The sequence below is a fragment of the Salmo trutta genome, chromosome 17 (assembly GCF_901001165.1).
Source record: "Salmo trutta chromosome 17, fSalTru1.1, whole genome shotgun sequence".
NCBI lineage: Eukaryota > Metazoa > Chordata > Actinopteri > Salmoniformes > Salmonidae > Salmo > Salmo trutta.
In genome coordinates, this window is record NC_042973.1 from 16,794,989 (window position 1) to 16,822,694 (window position 27,706).

General features: G+C 43.4%; 1 protein-coding gene across 5 annotated transcripts; it reads left to right on the plus strand.

Annotated features, from left to right (window-relative positions):
- Positions 1-26,543, plus strand: LOC115151726 (nicalin-1). 5 transcript variants are annotated; one of them, XM_029695902.1, is made up of 15 exons: positions 1-290; positions 934-1,124; positions 1,458-1,602; positions 4,539-4,633; positions 10,052-10,132; positions 15,898-16,001; positions 21,954-22,042; positions 22,295-22,434; positions 22,616-22,842; positions 23,528-23,615; positions 23,830-23,868; positions 24,125-24,288; positions 24,613-24,666; positions 24,796-24,874; positions 25,068-26,543. In XM_029695902.1, exons 1-15 carry the CDS (start codon positions 116-118, stop codon positions 25,128-25,130), a joined length of 1,734 nt encoding a protein of 577 aa, XP_029551762.1. In that variant the 5' UTR covers positions 1-115; the 3' UTR covers positions 25,131-26,543. The 5 variants fall into 5 exon arrangements, with proteins under 5 accessions (XP_029551762.1, XP_029551763.1, XP_029551765.1 ...); XM_029695903.1 differs by having other exon boundaries at positions 24,128-24,288; XM_029695905.1 differs by having other exon boundaries at positions 22,616-22,794.
- The last annotated feature ends 1,163 nt before the right edge of the window (positions 26,544-27,706 follow it).

Consider the following 27,706-nt stretch of genomic DNA (forward strand, 5'->3'; position numbering starts at 1 on the left):
ATATTAAAATTAAGTTGTGTCGGTTGCTGCTGCGCTCTGTGCATAGACTAGAATCGTTCCAGAAACTGCCCAGATTACAATTGTCTCTTGTTTAGACCTCAATACTAAGGTCAATATGTTTGAGGAGGCTAGTGAGGTGTTCGATAACATGTTTAAGTCCTCTTTCCCCTTGACTTTCATTGTGTTTATCCCTGCGGTGCTGATTCTCGTCTCACCCCTTCCAACCGAAGCGGCACATGAATTCACCGTGTACCGCATGCAGCAGTATGACCTGCAGGGACAACCGTACGGTGAGCATTTAAAATAGCTAGCTAACTATGTATGTTGTGCAAGTATTACATTGTAATGCTGTCCTGTGGTTAGCGATCCTGATATAAGGTATATATTTCGTTAAGTAAACGCTGTCTGTCACTGCAAAATTCTAGCTAGCCAACGTTAGCGTGCTAGCCAGGGACTGTTGGCTATCTAAAAAGCTAGCTATAACGGCTGTTAGCTAGCTAAGTTAGCTGTCATCCCATGTCCTCCTTCATTCATGCGGCAGAGCACTCTCTCTCATTCCTCCTATTCATATGTATATCCACTGGACTAGTTAGTGTTATGGTTGTTATTCACTGGCAATACCACGTTATCTTAACTAATCTTAACTACCAAACGTTACCATTTCAATGATAAGTTGTCCTAAAAGCTAACGCGAGCAGCTACAAACCCTCAGAGCCCTAGGGAGTGCCACTCACCACAACCATAAACACGCGACCCCCATCAGGTTATAACCATGTCGTATTTAGTTCAAACCATAGAATTTGAATACGATGTGCTGTGTGATAGCTAACGTTAGTAGACTACAGCATTGCATCAAGCATGTCAGCTAGCTAGTCATTGAAGGTGTTTCCATTTATCTCTCCCCGACTGATCTGATCCCACTTGTGATTCCAGGTACCAGGAATGCCATATTGAACACAGAGGCCCGCACAGTGGAGGCGGAGGTGCTAAGCCGCCGCTGTGTCATCATGCGGCTGGTGGACTTCTCCTATGAGAGGTATCAGAAAGCCCTACGCCAGTCCGCTGGGGCTGTGGTCATAATTCTCCCCAAGAATATGTCCACCATGCCACAGGACATAGTACAGGTAATAAGCATTATAATGCCATATGAGTGGGTTTATAACTGTACAGCAAACAACCCTGGAAGTCAAATCAAGAGGCAAGGCCCTGTGTTTCCTTGAAAGCCAGAGCTGTTTGTGTCCATGTAAAGTATGTTTATGTTACACTTAGAGAAAACGGCGGTCACAACACGCTCTCCTTATCAGTTGTGACCCACTCAAAGAAAAACTTGAAAAACCAGACTTGCTGGAGTGAAGTAGGTGAAAGATGAAAATGTTATGCTGTTTCACGTTCACATTCTGATGGTGTAATAGTCTTGTGAATGATAACCAGTCATTCAGTATTCCTCCACATTGTAGCAGTTCATGGAGCTGGAGCCAGAGATGCTGGCCACAGAGACCATCGTTCCAGTGTACTTTGCCCTGGAGGATGATGAGCTGCTCTCCATCTACACACAGACCCTCACCACCTCCTCCTCCCAGGGGTCCTCCTCTGCAGCCGAAGGTACAGGAGATTTTTTACATTTAATTTGTATAAAGCAGGGTTATTCAACTTAAAGCCCACGGGCCAGATCCGGCCCATTTGTCAATTTAGAATGTCCTTTTGATAAATTCTGAACATTAAAAAAAATAATTATTTAAAAAAAATCCCTGCAAAAATCCGATATTTAGTGCCAAAAGGAGCCCTCGTTCAATATTCTCCAATGGGAGAATCTGTTTTCCTGTCGTCCCGCCCATTAAGTGCTGTCAATCAATATCATCCAACACCAGTTACAGCCAATCAGAGCTGCTAAGAGGGGTACAGGGTGTTTTTGCCCACCTATCAGCTCTTTCACCGTAGATGACATCACTACACTGCCTGATACAGCAGAGCGTGCTTTGCGGTGAGTTAAAAAAATACCATGGACTCGCTTCTGGCTATCATAAACTTTATCCGATTGACATACAACCTGCAACATGGCTTGTTTCGTAGGCTGCTGAGCATCATCTACCACAATGATTTTCGGTGGCTAAGCAAGGGTAATAATGCTCTCGAGAGAGCAGCATAGGGAGGAAATAGTTGCTTTTCTCCACGATTGCCAACACATATCTAGCGAAAATGCTTGATAAGGAGTTTGTATCAGATGTTTGTTTTTCAATCAATTGAATGGACTTAATTTGGGACTACAGGGGATGGATAAAGCAGTTGTTGACATGATTATAAAATATTTTCAAAATAAATGTATTTTCTCCTCTGATTTGAGCCCAAACCAAACGCTCCATCTGTCAACACTGTGCAACTATATTCAATAATCATCAGTACAGATCACTCCCACGATCACTCTACCAAGTTTTTAGATAAACTGAAATCTAACAGAGGTAGTGCAATTTGTTATAGGGACCCGTTCTCTACTAATGCTGGGGGAGCGAGATAATTCTCTGCAAAAACTAGTCAAGTGAGATATACCATGTATAAAAGGTTTCTTATGTGTAAATGAAAACAAAAGATGAGGCTATGTAAAACGGACAGAAAAGTAAAAATGTATGTGATGCAGGTCAACTGTTAAGTACAAATATGTTCCATTATAACATAAATAAATACTTTTGCTAATCTTAAACCACTTAACATATACTTTTAGTGACATTTCATTTTAATAAAAGGGCTTCATTGGATTAATTGTGTTTGCATATATTTTTTTTTTTATACCTGTTTTAGGAAGAGTAATCCCATGTAAAAAATGTATTTTTCACATCTGGCCCCCATAAGAATACAGTGAGGGAAAAAAGTATTTGATCCCCTGCTGATTTTGTACGTTTGCCACTGACAAAGAAATTATCAGTCTATAATTTTAATGGTAGGTTTATTTGAACAGTGAGAGACAGAATAACAACAAAAAATCCAGAAAAACGCATGTCAAAAATGTTATAAATTGATTTGCATTTTAATAAGGGAAATAAGTATTTGACCCCTCTGCAAAACATGACTTAGTACTTGGTGGCAAAACCCTTGTTGGCAATCACAGAGGTCAGACGTTTCTTGTAGTTGGCCACCAGGTTTGCACACATCTCAGGAGGGATTTTGTCCCACTCCTCTTTGCAGATCTTCTCCTAGTCATTAAGGTTTCGAGGCTGAAGTTTGGCAACTCGAACCTTCAGCTCCCTCCACATATTTTCTATGGGGTTAAGGTCTGGAGACTGGCTAGGTCACTCCAGGACCTTAATGTGCTTCTTCTTGAGCCACTCCTTTGTTGCCTTGGCCGTGTGTTTTGGGTCATTGTCATGCTGGAATACCCATCCACGACCCATTTTCAATGCCCTGTCTGAGAGAAGGAGGTTATCACCCAAGATCTGACGGTACATGGCCCCGTCCATCGTCCCTTTGATGCGGGGAAGTTGTCTTGTCCCCTTAGCAGAAAATCACCCCTTAGCATAATGTTTCCACCTCCATGTTTGACGGTGGAGATGGTGTTCTTGGGGTCATAGGCAGCATTCCTCCTCCTCCAAACACGGCGAGTTGAGTTGATGCCAAAGAGCTCCATTTTGGTCTCATCTGACCACAACACTTTCACCCAGTTGTCCTCTGAATCATTCAGATGTTCATTGGCAAACTTCAGACGGGCATGTATATGTGCTTTCTTGAGCAGGGGGACCTTGTGGGCGCTGCAGGATTTCAGTCCTCCACGGCGTAGTGTTACCAATTGTTTTCTTGGTGACTATGGTCCCAGCTGCCTTGATCATTGACAAGATCCTCCAGTCTAGTTTTGGGCTGATTCCTCACCGTTCTCATGATCATTGCAACTCCACGAGGTGAGATCTTGCATGGAGCCCCAGGCTGAGGGAGATTGACAGTTCTTTTGTGCTTCTTCCATTTGCGAATAATCGCAGCAACTGTTGTCACCTTCTCACCAAGCTGCTTGGCGATGGTCTTTTAGCCCATTCCAGCCTTGTGTAGGTCTACAATCTTGTCCCTGACATCCTTGGAGAGCTCTTTGGTCTTGGCCATGGTGGAGAGTTTGGAATCTGATTGATTGCTTCTGTGGACAGGTGTCTTTTATACAGGTAACAAGCTGAGATTAGGAGCACTCCCTTTAAGAGTGTGCTCCTAATCTCAGCTCGTTACCTGTATAAAAGACACCTGGGAGCCAGAAATCTTTCTGATTGAGAGGGGGTCAAATACTTATTTCCCTCATTAAAATGCAAATCAGTTTATAACATTTTTGACATGTGTTTTTCTGAATTTTTTTTTTGTTGTTCTGTCTCTCACTGTTCAAAACCTACCATTAAAATGATAGATTGATCATTTCTTTGTCAGTGGGCAAATGTACAAAATCAGCAGGGGATCAAATACTTTTTTCCCTCACTGTATAGTTGAATAGCCCTGGTGTAAACCATGTTAAATATAATTATTTCTAGTGAATTTCTTTTTAGAGCTCTAATGCATTTTCTCTTCTGTCTTTTCAGTGCTGATACACACAGCCACGGCCAATGGCTTTCAGATGGTGACGAGTGGGGCTCAGAGCAAGGCAGTGAGTGACTGGGCCATCACCAGTCTAGAGGTAAGAATCCTTATGGTTAAACCACTGTTCTGTAGCCGTTTAATGATTATGTAGCAAGTTTCTGTTAATTGGTGACATTTTAAAATATAGACGGGTTAAATAAAATTGTATTTGTCTCATGCTCCGTAAACAACAAGTGTAGACTAACAGTGAAATGCTTACTTACGGGTCAATACAGAATGACTTGTATACATCTCTTAATAAAATAGTGACACAAGGAATAAATACACAGTGAATAACGAGTAAAAGTAGCATGGCTTATATACAGGGAGTACCAGTACTGAGTCTGTACAGGGGTACGAGGTAATTGAGGTAGCTATGTACTTATAAGTAGGGGTAAAGTGACTAGGCTACAGGATAGATAATATGACAGTAGCAGCAGCGTATGTGGTGACTGTGAAAGTTTGTGTGGAGTCAGTATGCATGTGTGGGCGTGTTATGTGTGTGTGTGTATGTAGTGTGTGTGGGTAGAGTCCAGTGTGTGCATATTCAGTCCAGGAGAGTTGGTGCAAAAAAAGGCTAAATGCAGGTAGTTCGGGTAGCCATTTGATTAGTTATTTAGCAGTCTTATGGCTTGGGGATAGAACCTGTTCAGGGTCCTGTTGGTTCTAGACTTGGTCCACTGGTACCGCTTGCCGTGCGGTAGCAGAGAGAACAGTTTATGGCTTGGGTGGCTGGAGGATTGACATTTTTTGTGGCCTTCTTCTAACACTGCTTGGAATAGAGATCCTGGATGGCAGGGCGCTCGGCCCCAGTGTTGTACATCACCCTCTGTAGCGCCTTGCAGTCGGGTGCCTTGCAGTTGCTGTACCAAGCGGTCATTTAGCTGTAGGAATTTTTGAGGATCTGAGGCCCCATGCCATATCTTTTTAGCCTCCTGAGGGGAAGAGGCGTTGTCGTGCAATCTTCACAACTCCTGATCTGGACACCGAGGAACTCGAAGCTCTCGACCCGCTCAACTACAGCCCCATCGATGTGGATGGGGGTGTGCTCGCTCCCTCCGTTTCCTGTAGTCCACGATCAGCTCCTTTGACTTTCTGACGTTGAGGGAGAGATTGTTGTCTTGGCACCACACTGCCAGGTCTCTGACCTCCTCCCTATAAGGCTGCCTTGTCGTCGGTGATCAGTCTTACCACCGTTGTGTCATCAACAAACTTGATGATGGTGTTGGAGTCGTGCGTGGCCACGAAGTCGTGGGTGATCAGGGAGTACAGGAGTGTGGAGTGCAATAGAGATTGCGTCATCTGTGGATCTTTTGGGGCGGTATGCAAATTGGAGTGGGTCCAGGGTGCCTGGGATGATGGTTTCAGCTCGATTGAGGTTCTTGATACCATGTCTTGTTTTGAGGTGTTTTGAATGTCACGTCTATGTTAATATGGCAACAATGACCAGACTTTCAAAGCATTTCATGGCTATAGATGTGAGTTCTACAGGGCGATAGTCATTTAGGCAGGTTACCTTGGCGTTCTTGGGTGCAATGACTATGGTGGTCTGCTTGAAACAAGTTGGTATTACAGACCGGGTTAGGGATAGGTTGAAAGATGTCAGTGAAGACACTTTCCAGCTGGTCAGCACATGCTCTGGCTATGTGTCCTGGATTAGTGTCGATGCACTTATTAATGAAGCCGGTAACTGATGTGATGATCTCTTCAGTGTTATTGGATGAATCCCGAAACAAATTCCAGTTTGTGCTAGCGAAACAGTCCTGTACCTTAGCATCTGCTTTATCGAACCACTTCCTGTTTGAGTTTTTGTTTGTAACCAGGGGGATAAAGTTTTGGTCTAATTTGCCTTGTATGCGTTTCTGTGTATGGAGTAAAGGAGATCTAGAATTTTGTCGCCTCCTAGTTTTTTCAGTTTCGGCATTAAAATCACAAACCATGAGAAACGCTGGCTCTGGATGTGCATTTTTGTTGTTAGCTTATGGCCCTATACAGTTTGTTGAGTCAGTCTTAGTGCCAGCATCGGTTAGTGATGGTAAATAGACAGCTATGAAAAACTGTAGAGAACACTATTTACCAAGAGTTATCATAGGTTAGCTGACAACTTCACCAAAATGATGCGCACGCTTCAAAAGGGCAGAAGGCTGTGTGGTGTTGTGATTCTAGATGGCCAGATAGCTAGCAACAATGACAAACAGCCCTGTGGTCAATATTAAGTGGCACGCTTCAGCTTGTTTGATCTTGTTCTTGATACCATGTCTTGTTTTGAGGTGTTTTGACTGTCACGTCTATGCTAATATGGCAAAAATTGACCAACTGTAACAATGGATTTGAGAGACAAGTGCTTATTGTGCAACTTTATTTATGTTTTCAATAAACATTGGCAAATAAATATAGAGTACATGTTATGAACAATCTTAGCCAGCCCCATCTGTTTTGCCACATACTTGCTCAAGCATCCAGTTTTGTTGCTAAACAACCAACCTGTCTATTAGGCTACCAGTAGACCAGTACTCTAATTAGCACACTGCCTCACACTTTGGGTGTAAAGGTATTAATAAGCAGATAACTTGTTCGTTTTCTTAACCTTATGTAATTCTCGAGTCTATAGTACATTCAGAAAGTAATCAGACCCCTTGACTTTTTCCACATTTTGTTACGTTACAGCATTATTCTAAAATGTATAACATTTCCTCATCTACACACACTACCCCATTATGACAAAGCAAAAACAGGTTTTTAGAAACTTGCAAATGTATTAAAAATAAAAAACATATCACATTTACATAAGTATTCAGACCCTTTACTAAGTACTGTTAGGTTCTTATTTTTCTGAGTAAAAACTCACGGACACTAGAGAAGCTTAACCAAGTTTAGGTCTCCCCAAAGGGTCGACACAGCTGTATTCAGACAAAAACATGTTCCTGTTCCTGGAAGCACTTTGAATACTCCTCCTTCTCTCCAATCCCTTATTATTCCCTTCAGGGGATCTGATCTGACCTCAACCCCTCCTTCACCTAATCCATAGATGTCCTCCCGTATCACCTATCGTACTCCCATGACTCCCAGCACATTCCACAGTCACTCTTTCTACAGAGAACCATTACCTTCTGATATATAACCCAGTCTATCTCACTCCTTTATATACTGCTTCGGATTTATCATGTCTTTAGTTTCTCAATGTTCAAGGTTTACCCTAAATCCAACAGTACTTTGTTGAAGCACTTTTGGCAGCGATTACAGTCTCAAGTCTTCTTGGGTATGACGCTACAAGCTTGGCACACCTGTATTTGGGGAGTTTCTCCCATTCTTCTCAGCAGATCCTCTCAGCTCTCGGGTTGGATGGGGAGCGTCGCTGCACAGCTTTTTTCAGGTCTCTCCAGAGAGATTCGATCGGGTTCAAGTCCGGACTCTGGCTGGGCCACTCAAGGACATTCAGAGACTTGTCCCGAAGCCACTCCTGTGTTGTCTTGGTCATTGTCCTGTTGGAAGGTGAACCTTTGCCCCAGTCTGAGGTCCTGAGCACTCTGGAGCAGGTTTTCATCAAAGATCTCTCTGTACTTTGCTCCGTTCATCTTCCCTCGAGCCTGACTAGTCTCCCAGTTCCTGCTGCTGAAAAACATCCCCACAGCATGATGCTGCCACCACCATGCTTCACCGTAGGGATGGTGCCAGGTTTCCTCCAGATGTGACACTTGGCATTCAGGCCAATGAGTTCAATCTTGGTTTCATCAGACCAGAGAATGTTTCTCATGGTCTGAGAGTCATGGTCTGCCTTTTACTGAGGAGGGGCTTCTGTCTGGCCACTCTAACATAAAGGCCTGATTTGGTGGAGTGCTGGAGAGATGGTTGTCCTTCTGGAAGGTTCTCCCATCTCCACAGAGGAACTCTGGAGCTCTGTCAGAGTGACCATCGGTTTCTCGGTCACCTCCCTGACCAAGACCCTTCTGCCCCGATTGCTCAGTTTGGCCGGGTGGCCATCTCTAGAAAGAATCTTGGTGGTTCCAAACTTCTTCCATTTAGGAATGATGGAGGCCACTGTGTTCTTGGGGACCTTCAATGCTGCAGAAATGTTTTGGTATCCTTACCCAGATCTGTGCTTTGACACAATCCTGTCTCGGAGCACTACGGACATTTCCTTGGACCTCACGGCTTGGTTTTTGCTCTGACATGCACTGTCAACTGTGGGATCTTATATAGACAGGTGTGTGCCTTTCCATATCATATCAAATCAATTGAATCAACCACAGGTGGACTCCAATCAAGTAGTAGAAACATCTCAAGGAAGATCAATGGAAACAGGATGCACCTGATCTCAATTTCGGGTCTCATAGCAAAGAGTCTGAATAGTTATGTAAATTAGGTATTTTTGTTTTTAATACATTGCAAGCATTTCTAAAAATCTATTCACTTTGACAATATTGGGTATTGTGTGTAGATTTTAGTTTTTTTTACATTTATTTAATCAATTTTAGAATAAGGCTGTAACGTAATAACATGTGGAAAAGGGGAAGGGGTCTGAATACTTTCTGAATGCACTGTATGATATTTTATAGATAGAAAGTGTTTGTGTGTGCATGTATGTTTTTAACTAAGCTAGGTGTCAAACCCAGGGGAATAATGGGCTTAGCCATGCAGTAGAGTATCAGGGGACTCCTGACTCTGAGATGGATCAAGTGTTCAGCTCTACATAATGCACACCAGGGTTGGGCTCAATTCTAAATTAAGACAGTCCATTCAGGAAGTAAACTAAAGTTGCAATTCAATAAAAAATTACATTTTATTTTTCATGTCTTCTCAATAAACTGAAAAGTAGAATACATTTATTTGAAAAGTTTTTATATTTCTGAATGTTAAATTCAAATCACTTCCTGAATGCGTTAAATTCAAATTAAGCCCAACCTTAATGCATACGGCCACTACCAGTCAATGGCCTTGTTTCACATACAGTACCAGTCAAACGTTTGGACACACCTACTCATTAAAAAAAAATCTTTATTTTTTTTATATTTTCTACATTGTAGAAACAATGAAACTATGAAATAACACATGGAATCATGTACTATGCCAAGGGTGTGCAAAGCTGTCATCAATGCAAAGGGTGGCTATGTTGAATAAATCTAAAATATATTTTGGTTACTACATGATTTCATGTGTTATTTCATAGTTTTGATGTCTTCACTATTATTCTACAATGTACAAATAAAGGAAAAACCCTTGAATGAGTAGGTTTGTCCAAACTTTTGACTGGGACTGTATAATGGTGTTTAGTTGAAGTCATTGTGAGAGGCCTCCCGTGCCAGACTTCATTGATATGTCTTAAGTTTCAACATACCCTTAGGTACATTCTTTACTTTCATACAAGATGACAGCGAATGTACTAGTGTGTTTTGAGATGTTTTAGGACTGATATATAAAATGTAAATCCCAATGCAATATACTGTTGTCTAATCATTGTAGCCCCATCCTCTCCTAGGGGCGACTGGCTGGAACTGGAGGAGAGGACCTGCCCACCATCGTCCTGGTGGCTCACTATGACTCTTTTGGTGTGGCTCCGGTACGCCCAGCTCTCCCTTCATGCACCTCAATATACTCTTTATTACAGTGCCTTCAGAAAGTATTCATACCCCTGGACTTATTCCAAATTTTGTTAGCCTGAATTCGAAATGGATGTATCTTATTTTCTTCTCACCTATCTATACACAATGCCCTATAATGACAACGTGAACATGGTTTTAGACATTTTTGCAAATGTTTTCAAAATGAAATACAGATATCATATTTACATATGTATTCACACCCCTTAGTCAATACTTTGTAGAATCACCTCTGATTCTTTCTGAATAAGTCTAGAGCTTTCCACACCTTGATTGTGCAACATTTGCCCATTATACTTTTCAAAATTCTTCAAGCTCTGTCAAATTGGTTGTTGATCATTGCTAGACAACATTTTCAGGTCTTCCCATTATATTTCAAGTAGATTTAACTCAAAACTGTAACTCTGCCACTCAGGAACATTCACGGTCTTCTTGGTACCAACTCCAGTATGGATTTGGCCTTGTTTTGGGTTATTGTCCTGCTGAAAGGTGTATTCATCTCCCAGTGTCTGGTGGAAAGCAGATTGAACCTGGGTTTCCTTTAGGATTTTGCCTGTGCTTAGCTCCATTCCATTTCTTTTTTATCCTGGAAAACTTCCCTGTCCTTAGCGATTACAAGCATACCCATAACATGATGCAGCCACCGCTATGCTTGAGAATATGGAGAGTGGTATTCACTAATTTGTTGTATTGGATTTGCCCCAAACAACACTTTGTATTCAGCACAAAAGCCATTTATTTTGCAGTAATACTTTAATGCCTTGTTTCAAACAGGATGCATGTTTTTTTAATTTAAAAAAATTCTGTACAGGCTTCCTTCTTTTCACTCTGTCAATTAGGTTAGTATTGTGGAGTAACTACTATATTGTTGATCCATCCTCAGTTTTCTCCTATCACAGCCATTAAACTCTGTAACTGTTTATAGTCACCATTGGCCTCAAGGTTGGCCATTGGCTATAAGATGGCGCCGAAGAGAATGGCTGACGTTTTACATGCTCCTAACCTACTGTGCTATTTTATTTTTTGCGTTGTTTGTAACTTATTTTTTTAAATCTTATTTTGTACATAATGTTGCTGCTACTGTCTTATGACCGAAAATAACTTCTGGTCATCAGAACAGTGATTACTCACCACGAACTGGAAGAAGCTTTTTCCTTTAATGAGTCCGACCAGAAGGATATATTGCTTTCCCGGGAACAGGCCCAAATCCCCGTCATCTGCGTGAGGAAAAGGGGGCGCAGGTCGGGCTGCCTTCTGAAAATCCTTAGATGAGTGAGTAAACTCCCACTGCCATCCGTTCTACTGGCTAACATGCGATCATTGGAAAATAAAATTGATGACCTACGATTATTCTACCAACGGGACATTAAAAACTGTAATATCTTATATTTCACCGAGTCGTGGCTGAAGGACGACACTGACAATATAGAGCTGGCGGGATTTTCCATGCACCGGCAGAACAGAGAAGCTACGTCTGGTGAGACGAGGGGTGTGGGGGGGGTGTCTATTTGTCAATAACAGCTGGTGCGCAATGTCTAATAGTAAAGAAGTTTCGAGGTATTGCTCCCCTGAGGTAGAGTACCTTATAATAAGCTGTAGACCACACTATCTACCAAGAGAGTTCTCATCTTTATTATTCGAGGTCGTCTATTTACCACCACAGACCGATGCTGGCACTAAGACTGCACTCAACCAACTCTATAAGGCCATGAGCAAACAAGATGCTCATCCAGAAATGGCGCTCCTAGTGGCCGGGGACTTCAATGCAGGCAAACTTAAATCAGTTTTACCAAATTTTTACCAGCATGTTAAATGTGCAACCAGAGGGGAAAAAACTCTAGACCACCTTTACTCCACACACAGAGATGCATACAAAGCTCTCCCCAACCCTCCATCTGGCAAATCTGACCATAGTTATATCCTCCTGCTTCTATCCTCCTGATTCCTGCAAAAACTAAAGCAGGAAGTACCAGTGACTCGCTCAATACGGAAGTGGTCAGATGACGCAGATGCTATGCTACAGGACTGTTTTGCTAGCACAGACTGGAATATATTCTGGGATTCATCCAATGGCATTGAGGAGTATACCACCTCAGTCATCGGCTTCATCAATAAGTGCTTTGACGACGTCGTCCCCACAGTGACCGTACGTACATATCCCAACCAGAAGCCATGGATTACAGGCAACATCCGCATCAAGCTAAAGGCTAGAGCTGCCGCTTTCAAGCAGCGGGACACTCATTCGGTTTGCTGACGACACATCAGTGGATGCCTAATCACCGACAACGATGAGACAGCGTATAGTGAGGAGGTCAGAGAACTGGCAGTGTGGTGCCAGGACAACAACCTCTCCCTCAATGTGTGCAAGACAAAGGAGCTGATCGTGGACTACAGGAAAAGGCCCCCAATAACATCGGCGGAGCTGTAGTGGAGTGGGTCGAGAGTTTCAAGTTCCTTGGTGTCCACATCACCAACGAACTATCATGGTCCAAACACACAAAGACAGTCATGAAGAGGGCACAACAAAACCTTTTCTCCCTCAGGAGACTGAAAAGATTTGGCATGGGTCGCCAGATCCTCAAAAAGTTCTACAGCTGCACCATCGAGAGCATCTTGACCAGTTGCATCACCACCTGGTATGGCAATTGCTCAGCATCTGACGCTACAGAGGGTAATGCGTACGGCCCAGTACATCACTGAGCGCAAGCTTCCTGCCATCCAGGACCTATATAATAGGCGGTGTCAGAGGAAAGCCCATAAAATTGTCAGACTCCCCAGTCACCCAAGTCATAGACTGTTTTCTCTGCTACCGCACGGCAAGCGGTGCTGTAGCGCCAAGTCTAGGACCAAAAGGCTCCTTAACAGCTTCTACCCCAAGCCATAAGACTGCTGAACAATTAATCAAATGGCCACCGGACTATTTACATTGACACCCCCCCTCCCTCCCCCTCTATTTGTTTTGTACACTGTTGCTACTCGCTGTTTAATATCTATGCGAAGTCACTTCACCCCTACCTACATGTACAAATTACCTCAACTAACCTTTACCCCCGCACACTGACTCAGTACCGGTACCCCCTATATATAGCCTCGTTATTTTGTTACTTTTTATAATTTTTTTACTTCAGTTTATTTGGTAAATATTTTCTTAACTGCACTGTTGGTTAAGGGCTTGTATGTAAGCATTTCACGGTAAGGTCTACACTTGTTGTATTCGGCGCATGTGACAAATAAAGTTTGATTTGAAGGGGAAATCCCTGAGCGGTTCCCTTTCTCTTCAGCAACTGAGTTAGGAAGGACACCTGTATCTTTGTTGTGACCGGGTTTATTGATACACACTCTAAAGTTTAATTAATAACTTCACCATGCTCAAAGGGATATTCAATGTCTGCTTTGTTTTAAAAAAAAACATTTATCCATCAACCAATAGGGGACCACCTTTGCAAGGCATTGGAAAACTTCCTTAGTCGTGGTGGTTAAATCTGTATTTGAAGTTCGTTTCTTGACTGAGGGACCTTACAATTATCTGTATGTGTGGGGTACAGAGATACAATTGAAATCGGAAGTTCACATACACTTAGGTTGGAGTCATTAAAACTCATTTTTCAATCACTCCACAAATTTCTTGTGAACAAACTATAGTTTTGGCAAGTCGGTTAGGACATCTACTTTGTGCATGACACAAGTAATTTTTACAACAATTGTTTACAGACAGATTATTTAACTTATAATTCACTATCACTATTCCAGTGGGTCAGAAGTTTACATACACTAAGTTGTGCCTTTAAACAGCTTGGAAAAATCCATAAAATGTCATGGCTTTGGAAGCTTCTGATAGGCTAATTGACATAATTTGAGTCAATTGGAGGTGTACCTGTGGATGTATTTCAAGGCCTACCTTCAAACTCAGTGCCTCTTTGCTTGACATCATGGTGAAATCAGCCAAGACCTCAAACAAATTGTAGACCACAAGTCTGGTTCATCCTTGGGAGCAATTTCCAAGCGCCTGAAGATACCACGTTCATCAGTACAAACAATAGTATGCAAGTATAAACACCATGGGACCACGCAGCCGTTTGCAACTGGACATGGGGACAATGATTGTACTTTTTGGCGAAATGTCCTCAGGTCTGATGAAACAAAAATAGAACTGTTTGGCTATAATGACCATCGTTATGTTTGGAGGAAAAAGGGGTAAGCTTGCAAGCCAAAGAACACCATCCCAACCGTGAAGCCCGGGGGTGGCAGCATCATGTTGTGGGGGTGCTTTGCTGCAGGAGGGACTGGTACACTTCACCAAGTAGGTGGCATCATGAGGAAGGAAAATGATGTGCATATATTGAAGCAACATCTCAAGACATCAGTCAGGAAGTTGCAGCTTGGTCGCAAATGGGTCTTCCAAATGAACAATGACCCCAAGCATACTTCCAAAGTTGTGGCAAAATGGCTTAAGGACAACAAAGCCCTGACCTCAATCCTATAGAAAATTTGTTGGCAGAACTGAAAAGGCTTGCAAAGAGGCCTACAAACCTGACTGTTACACCAGCTCTGTCAGGAGGAATGGGCCAAAATTCACCCAACTTATTGTGGGAAGCTTGTGGAAGGCAACACGAAACGTTTTGACATAAGTTAAACAATTTAAAGGCAATGCTACCAAATACTAATTGACTGTATGTAAACTTCTGACCCACTGGGAATGTGATGAAAGAAATAAAAGCTGAAATAAATCAATCTCTCTACTATTATTCTGACATTTCACATTTTTAAAATAAAGTGGTGATCCTAACTGACCTAAGGGAATTTTTACTAGGTTTAAATGTCAGGAATGGTGAAAAAACAAGTTTTAAATGTATTTGGCTAAGGTGTATGTAAACTTCCGACTTCAACTGTAAGTAATCCAAAAATCATGTTCGACACTGTTATTGCACACACACAGTCCATGCAACTTATTATGTGACTTGCTAAGCAAATTTTTCCTCAATTTATTTAGCCTTGCCGTAGCAAAGGGGTTGAATACTTATTGACTCAAGACATCTCTGCTTTTCATTTTTAATGAATTTAACATTTCTAAAAACATCATTCCACTTTGATTATTATGCGGTATTGTGTGTAGGCCAGTAACAAAACATCTCCATGTCGTCTATTTCAAATTCAGGCTGTAACAACAAAATATGGAAAACGTCAAGGGATGCTTCTGAAGGCACTGTATTTATTGATTGATTTATATAGCGGCATTGTGGTGTTAGCAGTTGATGTTACTCTTCAATAATGCAAATCAGGGGGAGAAAAATAGGTTTATTCAAAGAGGACAAATCATAGATGTTATGCTGAGAGGTAGATGTTCATTTTTCCCTGTCTTCAGTGATTTCTTTTCACAGAACAAAGGGACAGGATGTAGTTTTATAACCCAACCCTAGCAGAGTGGTTGACCAATTAGAATTCCTTGCAATAAAACTGGGCCAATAGTCAAATAACAAGTATCCTATTTCAGGCTCAATGTATAGACAAATTCCTCTCATGTCTCTGACCCATTGCTCATTAATTCCCTATTATGGAAAAAACACTATATCCATTGATCGTTAGTACTCTATTGACTTGTAGTCCTCTTGACCTTTTAGTCTTCTGCGTTGTGTATTAATCTTAAAATATTCTTATAGTAGTCCACTAGAAGTGAAGATGCTAAGTAAATGTGTTCTCTGTATGACTGTGGCGTTGTCCTTTCCAGTGGCTGTCCTATGGAGCAGACTCTAACGGCAGTGGGGTGTCTATGCTGCTGGAGTTAGCCAGGCTCTTCTCCAGACTCTACACCTACAAGAGGACACACGCTGGGTGAGCAACCACACATCCCCAGCCCCTCTGAGAAATCAGGCTTCTTACAAAGTTATAACCATCCACGCCTTTCCTTCCGGCATCTAGGCACCCACAGCCGAGGAAAATGTGTAAAACGTACAAATGTAAGAATAAACCTCTTACAATATTCAGAAGATGGAGACCTTGTGTTTTAAAATGCTTTTCAGTAGTACTTGTAATAATAAAGTAGAACGGATGTGGTTCTTAGAAGGTATTTGTCAATTTCTAGAAGTGTACTCTAAACACCCAGGAGTGAGAGCTGTTTGAGATGAGGAACCAGATCTCCAGATGCTGCTGGAAGAGATGGCTGCTGTTTTTACAGGCTCCTAACCAATTGTGCTATTGTCTGTGTGTTTTCGCTTTATTTGTAACTTATTTTGTACATAATGTTTCTGCCATTGTCTCTTATGACCGAAAAGAGCTTCTGGATATCAGGACAGCGATTATTCACCTCGTACTGGACGAAGATTTTTTCTTTAATGAGTTGGACGTGAAGGATTTACTTCAGACACCCGACAAGGCCCAAATCCCCGTCATTCGCATGAAGAAGAGACGGAGATATCGGGGACGTAGGTCGGGGTGCCTTGTAAGGATCCACCGGCGAGTGAGTAATCCGCCTCTACCATCAGTCCTATTAGCCAACGTGCATTCATTGGATAATAAAATGGATGAGCTCCGATCAAGACTATCCTACCAACGGGACATTCAACTGTAATATCTTATGTTTCACTGAGTCAAGGCTGACAGCTGGCTGGGTTTTTGGTGCATCGGCAAGATAAAACTGCTGCCTCCGGTAAGACGGGGTGGCAGTCTGTGTCTATTTGTAAATAACAGCTGGTGCATGAAATCTAATATTAAGGAAATCTTGAGGTTTTGCTCGCCTGAGGTAGAGTATCTCATGATAAGCTGTAGACCACATATTTACCAAGAGTTTATCTATATTTCTTGTAGCTGTCTATTTACCACCACAAACCGATGCTGGCACTAAGACCGCACTCAACGAGCTGTATAAGGCCATAAGCAAATAAGAAAATGCTCATCGAGAAGCGACGCTCCTAGTAGCCGGGGACATTAATGCAGGGAACTTAAATCCGTTTTACCTCATTTCTACCAGCATGTCACATGTGCAAACAGAGGGGGAGAAAAACTCTAGACCACCTTTACTCCACACACAGACGCGTACAAAGCTCGCCCTCCATTTGGCAAATCTGGCCATAACTCTATCCTCCTGATTCCTGCTTACAAGCAAAAACTAAAGCAGAAAGTACCAGTGACTCGCTCAATATGGAAGTGGTCAGATGACGCAAATGCTAAGCTGCAGGACTGTTTTGCTAGCACAGACTGGAAGATGTTCCGGGATTCTTCTGATGGCATTGAGGAGTACACCATATCAGTCACTGGCTTCTTCAATAAGTGCATCAATGACATCATCCCCACAGTGTGACCATAAGTACATACCCCAACCAGAAGACATGGGTTATAGGCAACATCCACACTAAGCTAAAAGGTAGAGCTGCCGCTTTCAAGGAGCGGGACTCAAACCCGGACGCTTATAAGAAGTCACGCAATGCCCTTCGACGAACCATCAAACAGGCAAAGCGTCAATACAGGATTAAGATTGAATCCTAATACACCGGCTCGGATGCTTGTCGGATGTGGCAGGGCTTGCAAACTATTACAGACTACAAAGGGAAGCACTGCCTCGAGCTGCCCAGTGACACGAGCCTACCAGATGGGCTAAAATACTTCTATGCTCGCTTCGAAGGCAACCAACACCGAAGCATGCATGAGAGCATCAGCTGTTCCAGACGACTGTGTGATCACGCTCTCCGTAGCCGACGTGAGTAAGACCTTTAAATAGGTCAACATTCACAAGGCCGCAGGGCCAGACGGATTACCAGGACGTGTACTCCGAGCATGCACTGATCAACTGGCAAGTGTCTTCACTGGCATGTTTAACCTGTCCCTGACCGGGTCTGTAATACCAACATGTTTCAAGCAGACCACCATAGTCCCTGTGCCAAAGAACACCAAGGCAACCAGCCTAAATGACTACCGATCCGTAGCACTCACGTGTGTAGCCATGAAGTGCTTTGAAAGGCTGGTCATGGCTCACATCAACACCATTATCCCAGAAACCCTAGACCCACTCCAATTTGCATACCGTCCCAACAGATCCACAGATGATGCGATCTCAATCGCACGCCACACTGCTCTTTCCCAAATGGAAAAAAGGAACACCTACAATTGAAGTCAGAAGTTTACATACACTTAGGTTGGAGTCATTGAAACTAGTTTTTCAACCACTCCACAAATTTGTGAACAAACTATAGTTTTGGCAAGCTGGTTAGGACATCTCCTTTGTGCATGACACAAGTAATTGTTCCAACAATTGTTTACAGACAGATTATTTCACTTATAATTCACTGTATTACAATTCCAGTGGGTCAGAAGATTACATACACTAAGTTGACTGTGCCTTTAAACAGCTTGGAAAATTCCAGAAAATGTCATGGCTTTGGAAGCTTCTGATAGGCTAATTGACATAATTTGTGTCAATTGGTGGTGTACCTGTGGACACTGCTCAAAAAAATATACACTGCTCAAAAAAATAAAGGGAACACTAAAATAACACATCCTAGATCTGAATGAATGAAATAATCTTATTAAATACTTTTTTCTTTACATAGTTGAATGTGCTGACAACAAAATCACACAAAAATAATCAATGGAAATCCAATTTATCAACCCATGGAGGTCTGGATTTGGAGTCACACTCAAAATTAAAATGGAAAACCACACTACAGGCTGATCCAACTTTGATGTAATGTCCTTAAAACAAGTCAAAATGAGGCTCAGTAGTGTGTGTGGCCTCCACGTGCCTGTATGACCTCCCTACAACGCCTGGGCATGCTCCTGATGAGGTGGCGGATGGTCTCCTGAGGGATCTCCTCCCAGACCTGGACTAAAGCATCCGCCAACTCCTGGACAGTCTGTGGTGCAACGTGGCGTTGGTGGATGGAGCGAGACATGATGTCCCAGATGTGCTCAATTGGATTCAGGTCTGGGGAACGGGCGGGCCAGTCCATAGCATCAATGCCTTCCTCCTGCAGGAACTGCTGACACATTCCAGCCACATGAGGTCTAGCATTGTCTTGCATTAGGAGGAACCCAGGGCCAACGGCACCAGCATATGGTCTCACAAGGGGTCTGAGGATCTCATCTCGGTACCTAATGGCAGCCAGGCTACCTCTGGCTGTGCGGCCCCCCAATGAAATGCCACCCCACACCATGACTGACCCACTGCCAAACCGGTCATGCTGGAGGATGTTGCAGGCAGCAGAACGTTCTCCACGGCGTCTCCAGACTCTGTCACGTCTGTCACATGTGCTCAGTGTGAACCTGCTTTCATCTGTGAAGAGCACAGGGCGCCAGTGGCAAATTTGCCAATCTTGGTGTTCTCTGGCAAATGCCAAACGTCCTGCACGGTGTTGGGCTGTAAGCACAACCCCCACCTGTGGACGTCGGGCCCTCATACCACCCTCATGGAGTCGGTTTCTGACCGTTTGAGCAGACACATGCACATTTGTGGCCTGCTGGAGGTCATTTTGCAGGGCTCTGGCAGTGCTCCTCCTGCTCCTCCTTGCACAAAGGTGGAGGTAGCGGTCCTGCTGCTGGGTTGTTGCCCTCCTACGGCCTCCTCCACATCTCCTGATGTACTGGCCTGTCTCCTGGTAGTGCCTCTATGCTCTGGACACTACGCTGACAGACACAGCAAACCTTCTTGCCACAGCTCGCATTGATGTGCCATCCTGGATGAGCTGCACTACCTGAGCCACTTGTGTGGGTTGTAGACTCCGTCTCATGCTACCACTAGAGTGAAAGCACCGCCAGCATTCAAAAGTGACCAAAACATCAGCCAGGAAGCATAGGAACTGAGAAGTGGTCTGTGGTCACCACCTGCAGAACCACTCCTTTATTGGGGGTGTCTTGCTAATTGCCTATAATTTCTACCTGTTGTCTATTCCATTTGCACAACAGCATGTGAAATTTATTGTCAATCAGTGTTGCTTCCTAAGTGGACAGTTTGATTTCACAGAAGTGTGATTGACTTGGAGTGACATTGTGTTGTTTAAGTGTTCCCTTTATTTTTTTGATCAGTGTATTTCAAGGCCTACCTTCAAACTCAGTGCCTCTTTGCTTGACATCATGATGAAATCAGCCAAGACCTCAGAAACAAATTGTAGACCACAAGTCTGGTTCATTCTTGGGAGCAATTTCCAAGCGCCTGAAGGTACCACGTTCATCAGTACAAACAATAGTACGCAAGTATAAACACCATGGGACCACGCAGCTGTCATACCGCTCAGGAAGGAGACGCGTTCTGTCTCCTAGAGATGAATGTACTTTGGTGCGAAAAGTGCAAATCAATCCCAGAACAACAGCAAAGGACCATGTAAAGATGCTGGAGGTAACAGGTACAAAAGTATCTATATCCACAGTAAAACAAGTCCTATAACGACATAACCTGAAAGGCCGCTCAGCAAGGAAGAAGCCACTGCTCCAAAACCGCCATTAAAAAAAGCCAGACAACGGTTTGCAACTGCACATGGGGACAAAGATCGTACTTCTTGGAGAAATGTCCTCTGGTCTGATGAAACAAAAATAGAACTGTTTGGCCATAATTACCGTTGTTTTGTTTGGAGAATAAAGGGGGAGGCTTGCCAGCCGACGAACACCCTCCCAACAGGGAAGCACGGAGGTGGCAGTATCATGTTGTGGGGGTGCTTTGCTGCAGGAGGGACTGGTGCACTTCACAAAATAGATGGCATCATCAGGAAGGAAAATTATGTGCATATATTGAAGCAACATCTCAAGAAATCAGTCAGGAAGTTAAAGCTTGGTGGCAAATGGGTCTTCCAAATGGACAATGACCCCCAAGCATACTTCCAAAGTTGTGGCAAAATGGCTTAAGGACAACAAAGTCAAGGTATTGGAGGGGCCATCAGAAAGCCCTGACCTCAATCCTATAGAAAATGTGTTGGCAGAACTGAAAAAGCGTGTGTGAGCAAAGAGGCCCACAAACCTGACTCAGTTACACCAGCTTTGTCAGGAGGAATGGGCCAAATTTCACACAACTTATTGTGGGAAGCTTGTGGAAGGCTACCCGTAACGTTTTACCCGAGTTAAACAATTTAAAGGCAATGCTACCAAATACTAATTGAGTGTATGTAAACTTCTGACCCACTGGGAATGTAATGAAAGAAATGAATGCTGAAATAAATCACTGTACTATTATTCTGACATTTCACATTCTTAAAATAAAGTGGTGATCCTAACTGACCTAAGACAGGGAATTTTTTACTAGGATTAAATCTAAGGAATTGTGAAAAACTGAGTTTAAATGTACTTGGCTAAGGTGTATGTAAACTTCCGACTTCAACTGTATGTGTGAATGCTGCTCATTGACTACAGCTCAGCGTTCAACACCATAGTGTCCACGACGCTCATCACTAAGCTAAGGACCCTGGGACTAAACACCTTTCTCTGCAACTGGATCCTGAACTTCCTGACGGGCCGCCCCCAGGTGGTAAGAGTAGGCAACAATACGTCTGCCACGCTGATCCTCAACACTGGGTACCCTGAGGGGTGTGTACTTAGTCCCGTCCTGTACTCCCTGTTCACCCACGACTGCAAAAGTACAGGACTGGTAAAGACAAGTCAGCTACGTGTTGCAGATTTCATGACCTCTGAATTCAGAAACACTATTGCAACTGACTAGCCTTTTCTCCTCTGATATTCTATGTTTCGAATTCCCAACATGCAGCTACCAGCCTGTACAAGTCTGTTGATCTAATGGAGGCCAGTGAACATCTCCATTGATAAGAATGTATTCTCCTGTCATTTCTAACACACCTGCTGTCTTCGTAGATACAACCTCCTGTTTTTTGTCTCTGGAGGAGGGAAATTCAACTACCAAGGCACCAAGAGATGGCTGGAGGACAACCTGGATCATACAGGTACACTAAGCTCAGAAGACTATAGACTCAGTAACTGGACAGGTATTATGACTGCCACAGTGGGACACTGTAGAGAACACCTGTAGAGTACACACTGCAAATGAATGGAAATGAAACGTGATACTGGCAACAATTCTTGTTAAATTGTGGTCCTGCATGCAAAACAATGGGCATACATGAGTCATGGAAATTGATATTGCCGTTTAAACAGTTTCTATTTTCCTCTATCCTTTCCTCCCTCTCTCTCTGCAGACTCCAGTCTGCTTCAGGACAACGTGGCGTTTGTGCTGTGTCTGGACACCCTGGGGAACGGGGACAGTCTGCACCTCCATGTGTCCAAACCCCCTAAAGAAGGCACCACCCAGTACGCCCTGCTCAAAGAGCTGGAGACTGTAAGGACCACCACGGAATACTCACCACACACAGTTTTTTAGTATTGAAGTTCATATGATACACACAGCTGATACAAACTAACATGTATTGACCACATATAACACATTACACTGAAAGATCCCTACTGTTCTCATTAGGTGAAGTTCTGCTGACCTCTAACCTCCTTTGTGTTCTTCCCAGGTGGCATCCAGCCAGTACCCAGAGGTCAAGTTCTCCATGGTGCACAAGAAGATCAACCTGGCAGACGACACGCTGGCGTGGGAGCACGAGCGCTTCGGGATCCGCCGGCTGCCGGCCTTCACCCTGTCCCACCTCAACAGCCACCGTGAGGCGCAGCGCTCCAGCATCATGGACGTGCGGTCAGTGTCCCCCTCTTCTCGCCACGGAGTGGGAGAGCCCCCTGCTGGGTGGGTTTATTACTGCAGTCCGACCAAGCATCCAACCAACCGCAACTGTCTAGCTACGCCCCCCCTCCCCCATTGTGCCCTGCCGATCCCAAACCACACCACAAGCCCCAACCCCTGCCTAGGCCCAGCTCACCTAACACACCTTATTCAAATAATAATCAACTGCTCAATAGGATCAATTGAATCAGGTGTGTAAGTGCTGGGCTAGAACAAAAGCCTGCACACTTTAGCCTGCACACATTGCTGCCCTCCAGGACCGTATTGCCCACACCCCTGCCTTTGGGACTGTAGATGTGGGACTTGTAGAGATCTGATTTCACAGCAAGGTGGAGCTATTACCATGTTGCTTCAATCTGATGAAGGGCTGTTTCTGGCTGGTCTCTGAGATGCTTAACTGACACGAATACTGTGTTAGTTTTACTGTTCGCGGTACCTCCAGGAGGATGGAACATAGCTTGTCAGTCTGGAATAGAAAAGGTTAAGAAACACTGGGCTACTGGGTTGATTTTGGATTGGACACCTTCATCCCGCTGTAGGGCACCGTCTGTCCTCCCAACCTCATCACTGCCTTCATCCCAGCCCAGTGGACTGTCTGTGCTCCCTTTCCATTCTCCTCCATTAGTTGTTTTTCTTAGTTGAGCTGCTCCTGATTGCTGGTTCATTTAACTGTGAATTACTGTTACAGACCATATGTGGATCTGAGAAAGCTCAGCAGGAACACAAAGCTGATTGCAGAGTCACTGGCGAGAGTAATTTACAACCTCACAGAGAAGGTAAACATATGTACAATGTGTCGTCACCATAGGACGTTTCATTATTCAAAGCCATATAATGAAAGTCAATATTTTTCATGTTGCTTTTGATATTTAAGTTGACCTTTTGAACTGTACAGCAGGTTTGACCTCTCTCTCTCTCTCTCTCTCTCTTTCTCTTTCTCTTTCTCTTTCTCTCTCTCTCTCTCTCTCTCTCTCTCTCTCTCGTGTCCAGGGTGCTCCAGGAGACCTGCAGATCTTCACTGAACAAATGGTGAGTGGTTGAATGTGACTGTACCCTGCTGTTTCCTCCCTCTCAGGCTGTCTCTGACTTGACCTTTACCAAGCCTCTTTGAAGGCTGCTCTACACACCAGGACTCTTAGGCTAGTTTGTGTGGTTAGTTTTGTCATAGCATGAACCTTTAAAGTCAGGATCACGATGTGTGTGTCTTAACGAGACAAGTGTGTATCAAGGTGTGTACTATAAGACCACTGATGATGAGTGTGCGTTTGTGTCCATGTGTGTCCAGCAGGTGCAGGAGGAACAGCTGTCGTCAGTGGTGGACTGGCTAACAGCCCAGCCGCGGGCTGCCCAGCTGGTGGACAAAGACAGCAGCGTGGTCAGCACCCTGGAGTACCACCTGGGACACTACCTGAAGGATGTCCGCAGGCACTACGTCAAGGCTGACAAGAGGTGACCAGTCACTGACCACAGTGCTACGGCTAATACAAGGTGTCGCTGGTCCTCTAGACTGGTCACCGTTAGTGGTTCTGCTGTGTTTGCATTGGGAGGAATCACAAAGCCACTAAGACCACTCGTAGTGGTCAGAACTGTGACAGAACCACTCCTTTATTTGTGTTGTAGAAGATGGTTGTATGGATCAAATTGTCTGGGACAGATGGGATTTTAATGAGAATTGTACACTTTCTATTTACTGTTGTTTATTGATCCAATGATCTTATGAAAGTTAATGGATGAAGTTTCAGTGACAGATGTCATCTGTTTTCTCCCCCTCAGAGACCCAGAGTTTGTCTTCTATGATCAGCTCAAACAGACCATGAATGCTTACAGGTAGGTGATAGCTGGCCACTCTATTTAGCCCTCACAGTGCTGGGCTTTAGTGCAATAGAGCGATAGCTTATTGATTTTTCACTTCAAACCTCTTCAGCTTGCTTTTGTCACATTTTGCTTTCCTAACAGGGTGAAACCAGCCATCTTTGACCTGCTTCTGGCGGTCTGCATTGCAGCTTACCTCGGCGTGATATATCTGGCCATTCAGGTATGTATTGATCCAACATCGCCATTCTGATGGGCACTAATGTTATTTTGATGTATGGTCATTTGTTTATTGACCTAGCCTCCCCCTGTAACTCCTACCCAGGTCATTGCTGTAAATCAGATGACTGCTGTCTTCTCAGTCGGCTTACCTTGTTATTTAGGGGTTAATGTTTCTCGCTTTTCTCTCTCTTCAGCACTTTGGAGTTCTCTACAGTGTGGTGCGCAGAATCACAGCGTCCAAGACCAAGCAGCATTAAGCCCCTCCCCTTACTATCCTCCAGACTCCTCCTCACAGCGACAACGAGCTCTAGCCAATAACAAAACGGGGGCGGACCAAGCAGCTCTTATGATATAAAAACATTTTACCACCCAATATATCGCCTTTTTCCCTCTTTGGAAATGAAACATGTTGAATCATTTCTCTCTGCCAAGTTTAGCCATTTAGTCGGTTCCTTTAGTCTTCCTGTCCTCCTGAAAACAGATGTCAAACGTTACCACCTCGTACGCCCAGTCCCACATTAACCCCTATTTCCCCCATGATCTGAGATAATTCGATAGGTGTCAGCAATATGATAATAGCGTCACCTAACTCTGATCGGCTAAGTGCGATTTTCACCAGTTTGCTTACACCCAACCAATCCTCTCCGTTCTACACAAATGCATAAGAAGTAGGGAGGGACTAGGGGTTAATGTGGGATTGGGCATTTCTAAATCCACGGCTCACTCAGTGCCCTATAGTGTGAATTTTGCCAAACATCAGTGGGTCATCTTCTTGGGCAGCTATGGAGTAGCAGCAGTGAGACTTGGTAATATTTGTTTGGATGGTCAATGTATTTGGTCATCATGACTACATTTCTTTTTGTTTTCTCTCTAACCCAAATTAGTTTTCTTGTTTTAAATTAAATGTTGAATAGTGTGTCGATAACATGATTCATGGCCTTGACTGAACTAAATGTATGAATAAGAAGTGTCCCCCATACTTCCTATTGCCATAAGAGTAAGTACGGTTATAGAATGGAAATGTATCATTTTTGGGTTTCACCCCTTTGAGACATTTGTTTACTAGTGTTACTATGTGACAGTTTTGATTTTAAAATGTGAAAAAAGAGGCCCACCCCTCACAAATGTTAATGATGTATGCAGTGTTGGTCTACCAACACGATTCTGCCTCCATCTATCTGGACATGTCTATTGCAACATGGTTAGTTCCACATCGATGTGCAAATCCCCCCTTGCTCTGCTTATCAACAACTAAAGTGTTAAAAGCAAGACGTGTTGGTAGATCGAATTGGACCTTCGAAAGGAGTCTGGTAATGTCAATGTGTTGATCTGTGTCTTCGTCTATATCCCTGACAGTCTTTGATCTTGAGATGAGACAGTGCTGTATTTGGTATAATTACATACTGCATGCCATGTCACTCCTGCAGTCAGTGAGGGCAAATGGACTGGCGAGATTCACCCATCTACACAATGGAAAAAGCTGTGTGGGACATATCTTAGAATTTGTATTTATTGAAGCAGACTATGCTTAACTGTGCACTGAATTGAACTCTCCCATTTCTGAGACTCTTTGTCCAACACCTTTGTTTTACCTTTCTTAACTGTTTTACCTGATCGACAACTTGATTCTTGCAACAATGACATCAAAAATAAATGAATTTGTTGAAACAGGTCAGTTTTTTTTTTCCAAATGAACACATTTTATTTTATGGGAAAACATAATACAATAACACTGGTTGAATGAAATTATTGTTTCAGTACCTGTCATACCCAAGTGGTCAAATTGAAACTTGGGGCTGATGGTAGAGACCTTGCAGTGTCAGTGGTCCAAGAAATATTTACCTAAAACCAATTAACTATTTCATACCTCATTTGATTCTTAACGTCCAGAAATGTGTAAAAAATCCCAAATCTACCTGCATTCCTATTTTCTGACAATCAAAAAAACAGCGATAAATGACAGTGCAATTTGTAAGAAACACCTGTGAGGCATACACCCTTCATATCCATTATAACATCTCTTTCTAGCCACCCAGGTCCAGGCATCTCATCAGAACACTTGTGATAAAGATCAACATTTTTGGCACATTCTTAAAGCATTAATGCAACGCATAGAATCATTATTCTTCCACATTTTCATTCTGCACTGTGGATGGACTTCTATATATTTAATGCTAGTCACAAACTGCCAGAACTGCCTCAAAATACAACTTACTCAAGTGATTAGTCTTTGACACTAATGTAATTTCTTTGGGGGGAAAGGGGAGTATACTGTTTCTTGAACAGAGGGAATTTGCTGTGAGTAATTTCACCTCAAAGCCAATCTGGTTGTTGGTGGTTGTCTGTGGTGGAGAGGACAGACCAGGAGAGAGCTGGACAGAAATGGTGGGAAAGTGCACACACCTTTGTGGACAGTACCATGGTAGATATAAACCATTAACCGACGCATACACAGGAAAAGGGACACACGACTGGATTACAGTGTTTTCAGAAACAGCAGCAATTTAAAAAAATCTATCATGATAATTGCATGTAATATCAAAATCTAGGTAATCCCGGTCACTGGCACTAGTGGTAGCTAGTGCTGGGGACTGGAAGACATCCACAACTATGGACACTTCTACCTGCCGACATCTGTGGCCTGTTCCAGCACAAACATACTGTTCATCAAAACGAAAGAGGTTGAATTTGATCGAAAAGGACAGCACCCCTTATGCCACAGGCACAGCAAAGAAAAAAACTGGAGAGTTGCGGAACACAGGCACACACAACCAGTGGCACATTCAAATGTAAGGACAGAACCATTTGGAGTGTGTGACGGTCTGCTCTAATT

What these genes read in the sequence shown, in the direction of transcription:
- LOC115151726 (XM_029695902.1), top strand. Translation starts at nt 116, where the DNA reads ATGTTTGAGGAGGCTAGTGAGGTGTTCGATAACATGTTTAAGTCCTCT. An exon ending in GGGCCATCACCAGTCTAGAG is followed by an intron (nt 4,634 to 10,051) that starts GTAAGAATCCTT and finishes ATCCTCTCCTAG; the next exon opens with GGGCGACTGGCTGGAACTGG. An exon ending in ACTCTTTTGGTGTGGCTCCG is followed by an intron (nt 10,133 to 15,897) that starts GTACGCCCAGCT and finishes TGTCCTTTCCAG; the next exon opens with TGGCTGTCCTATGGAGCAGA.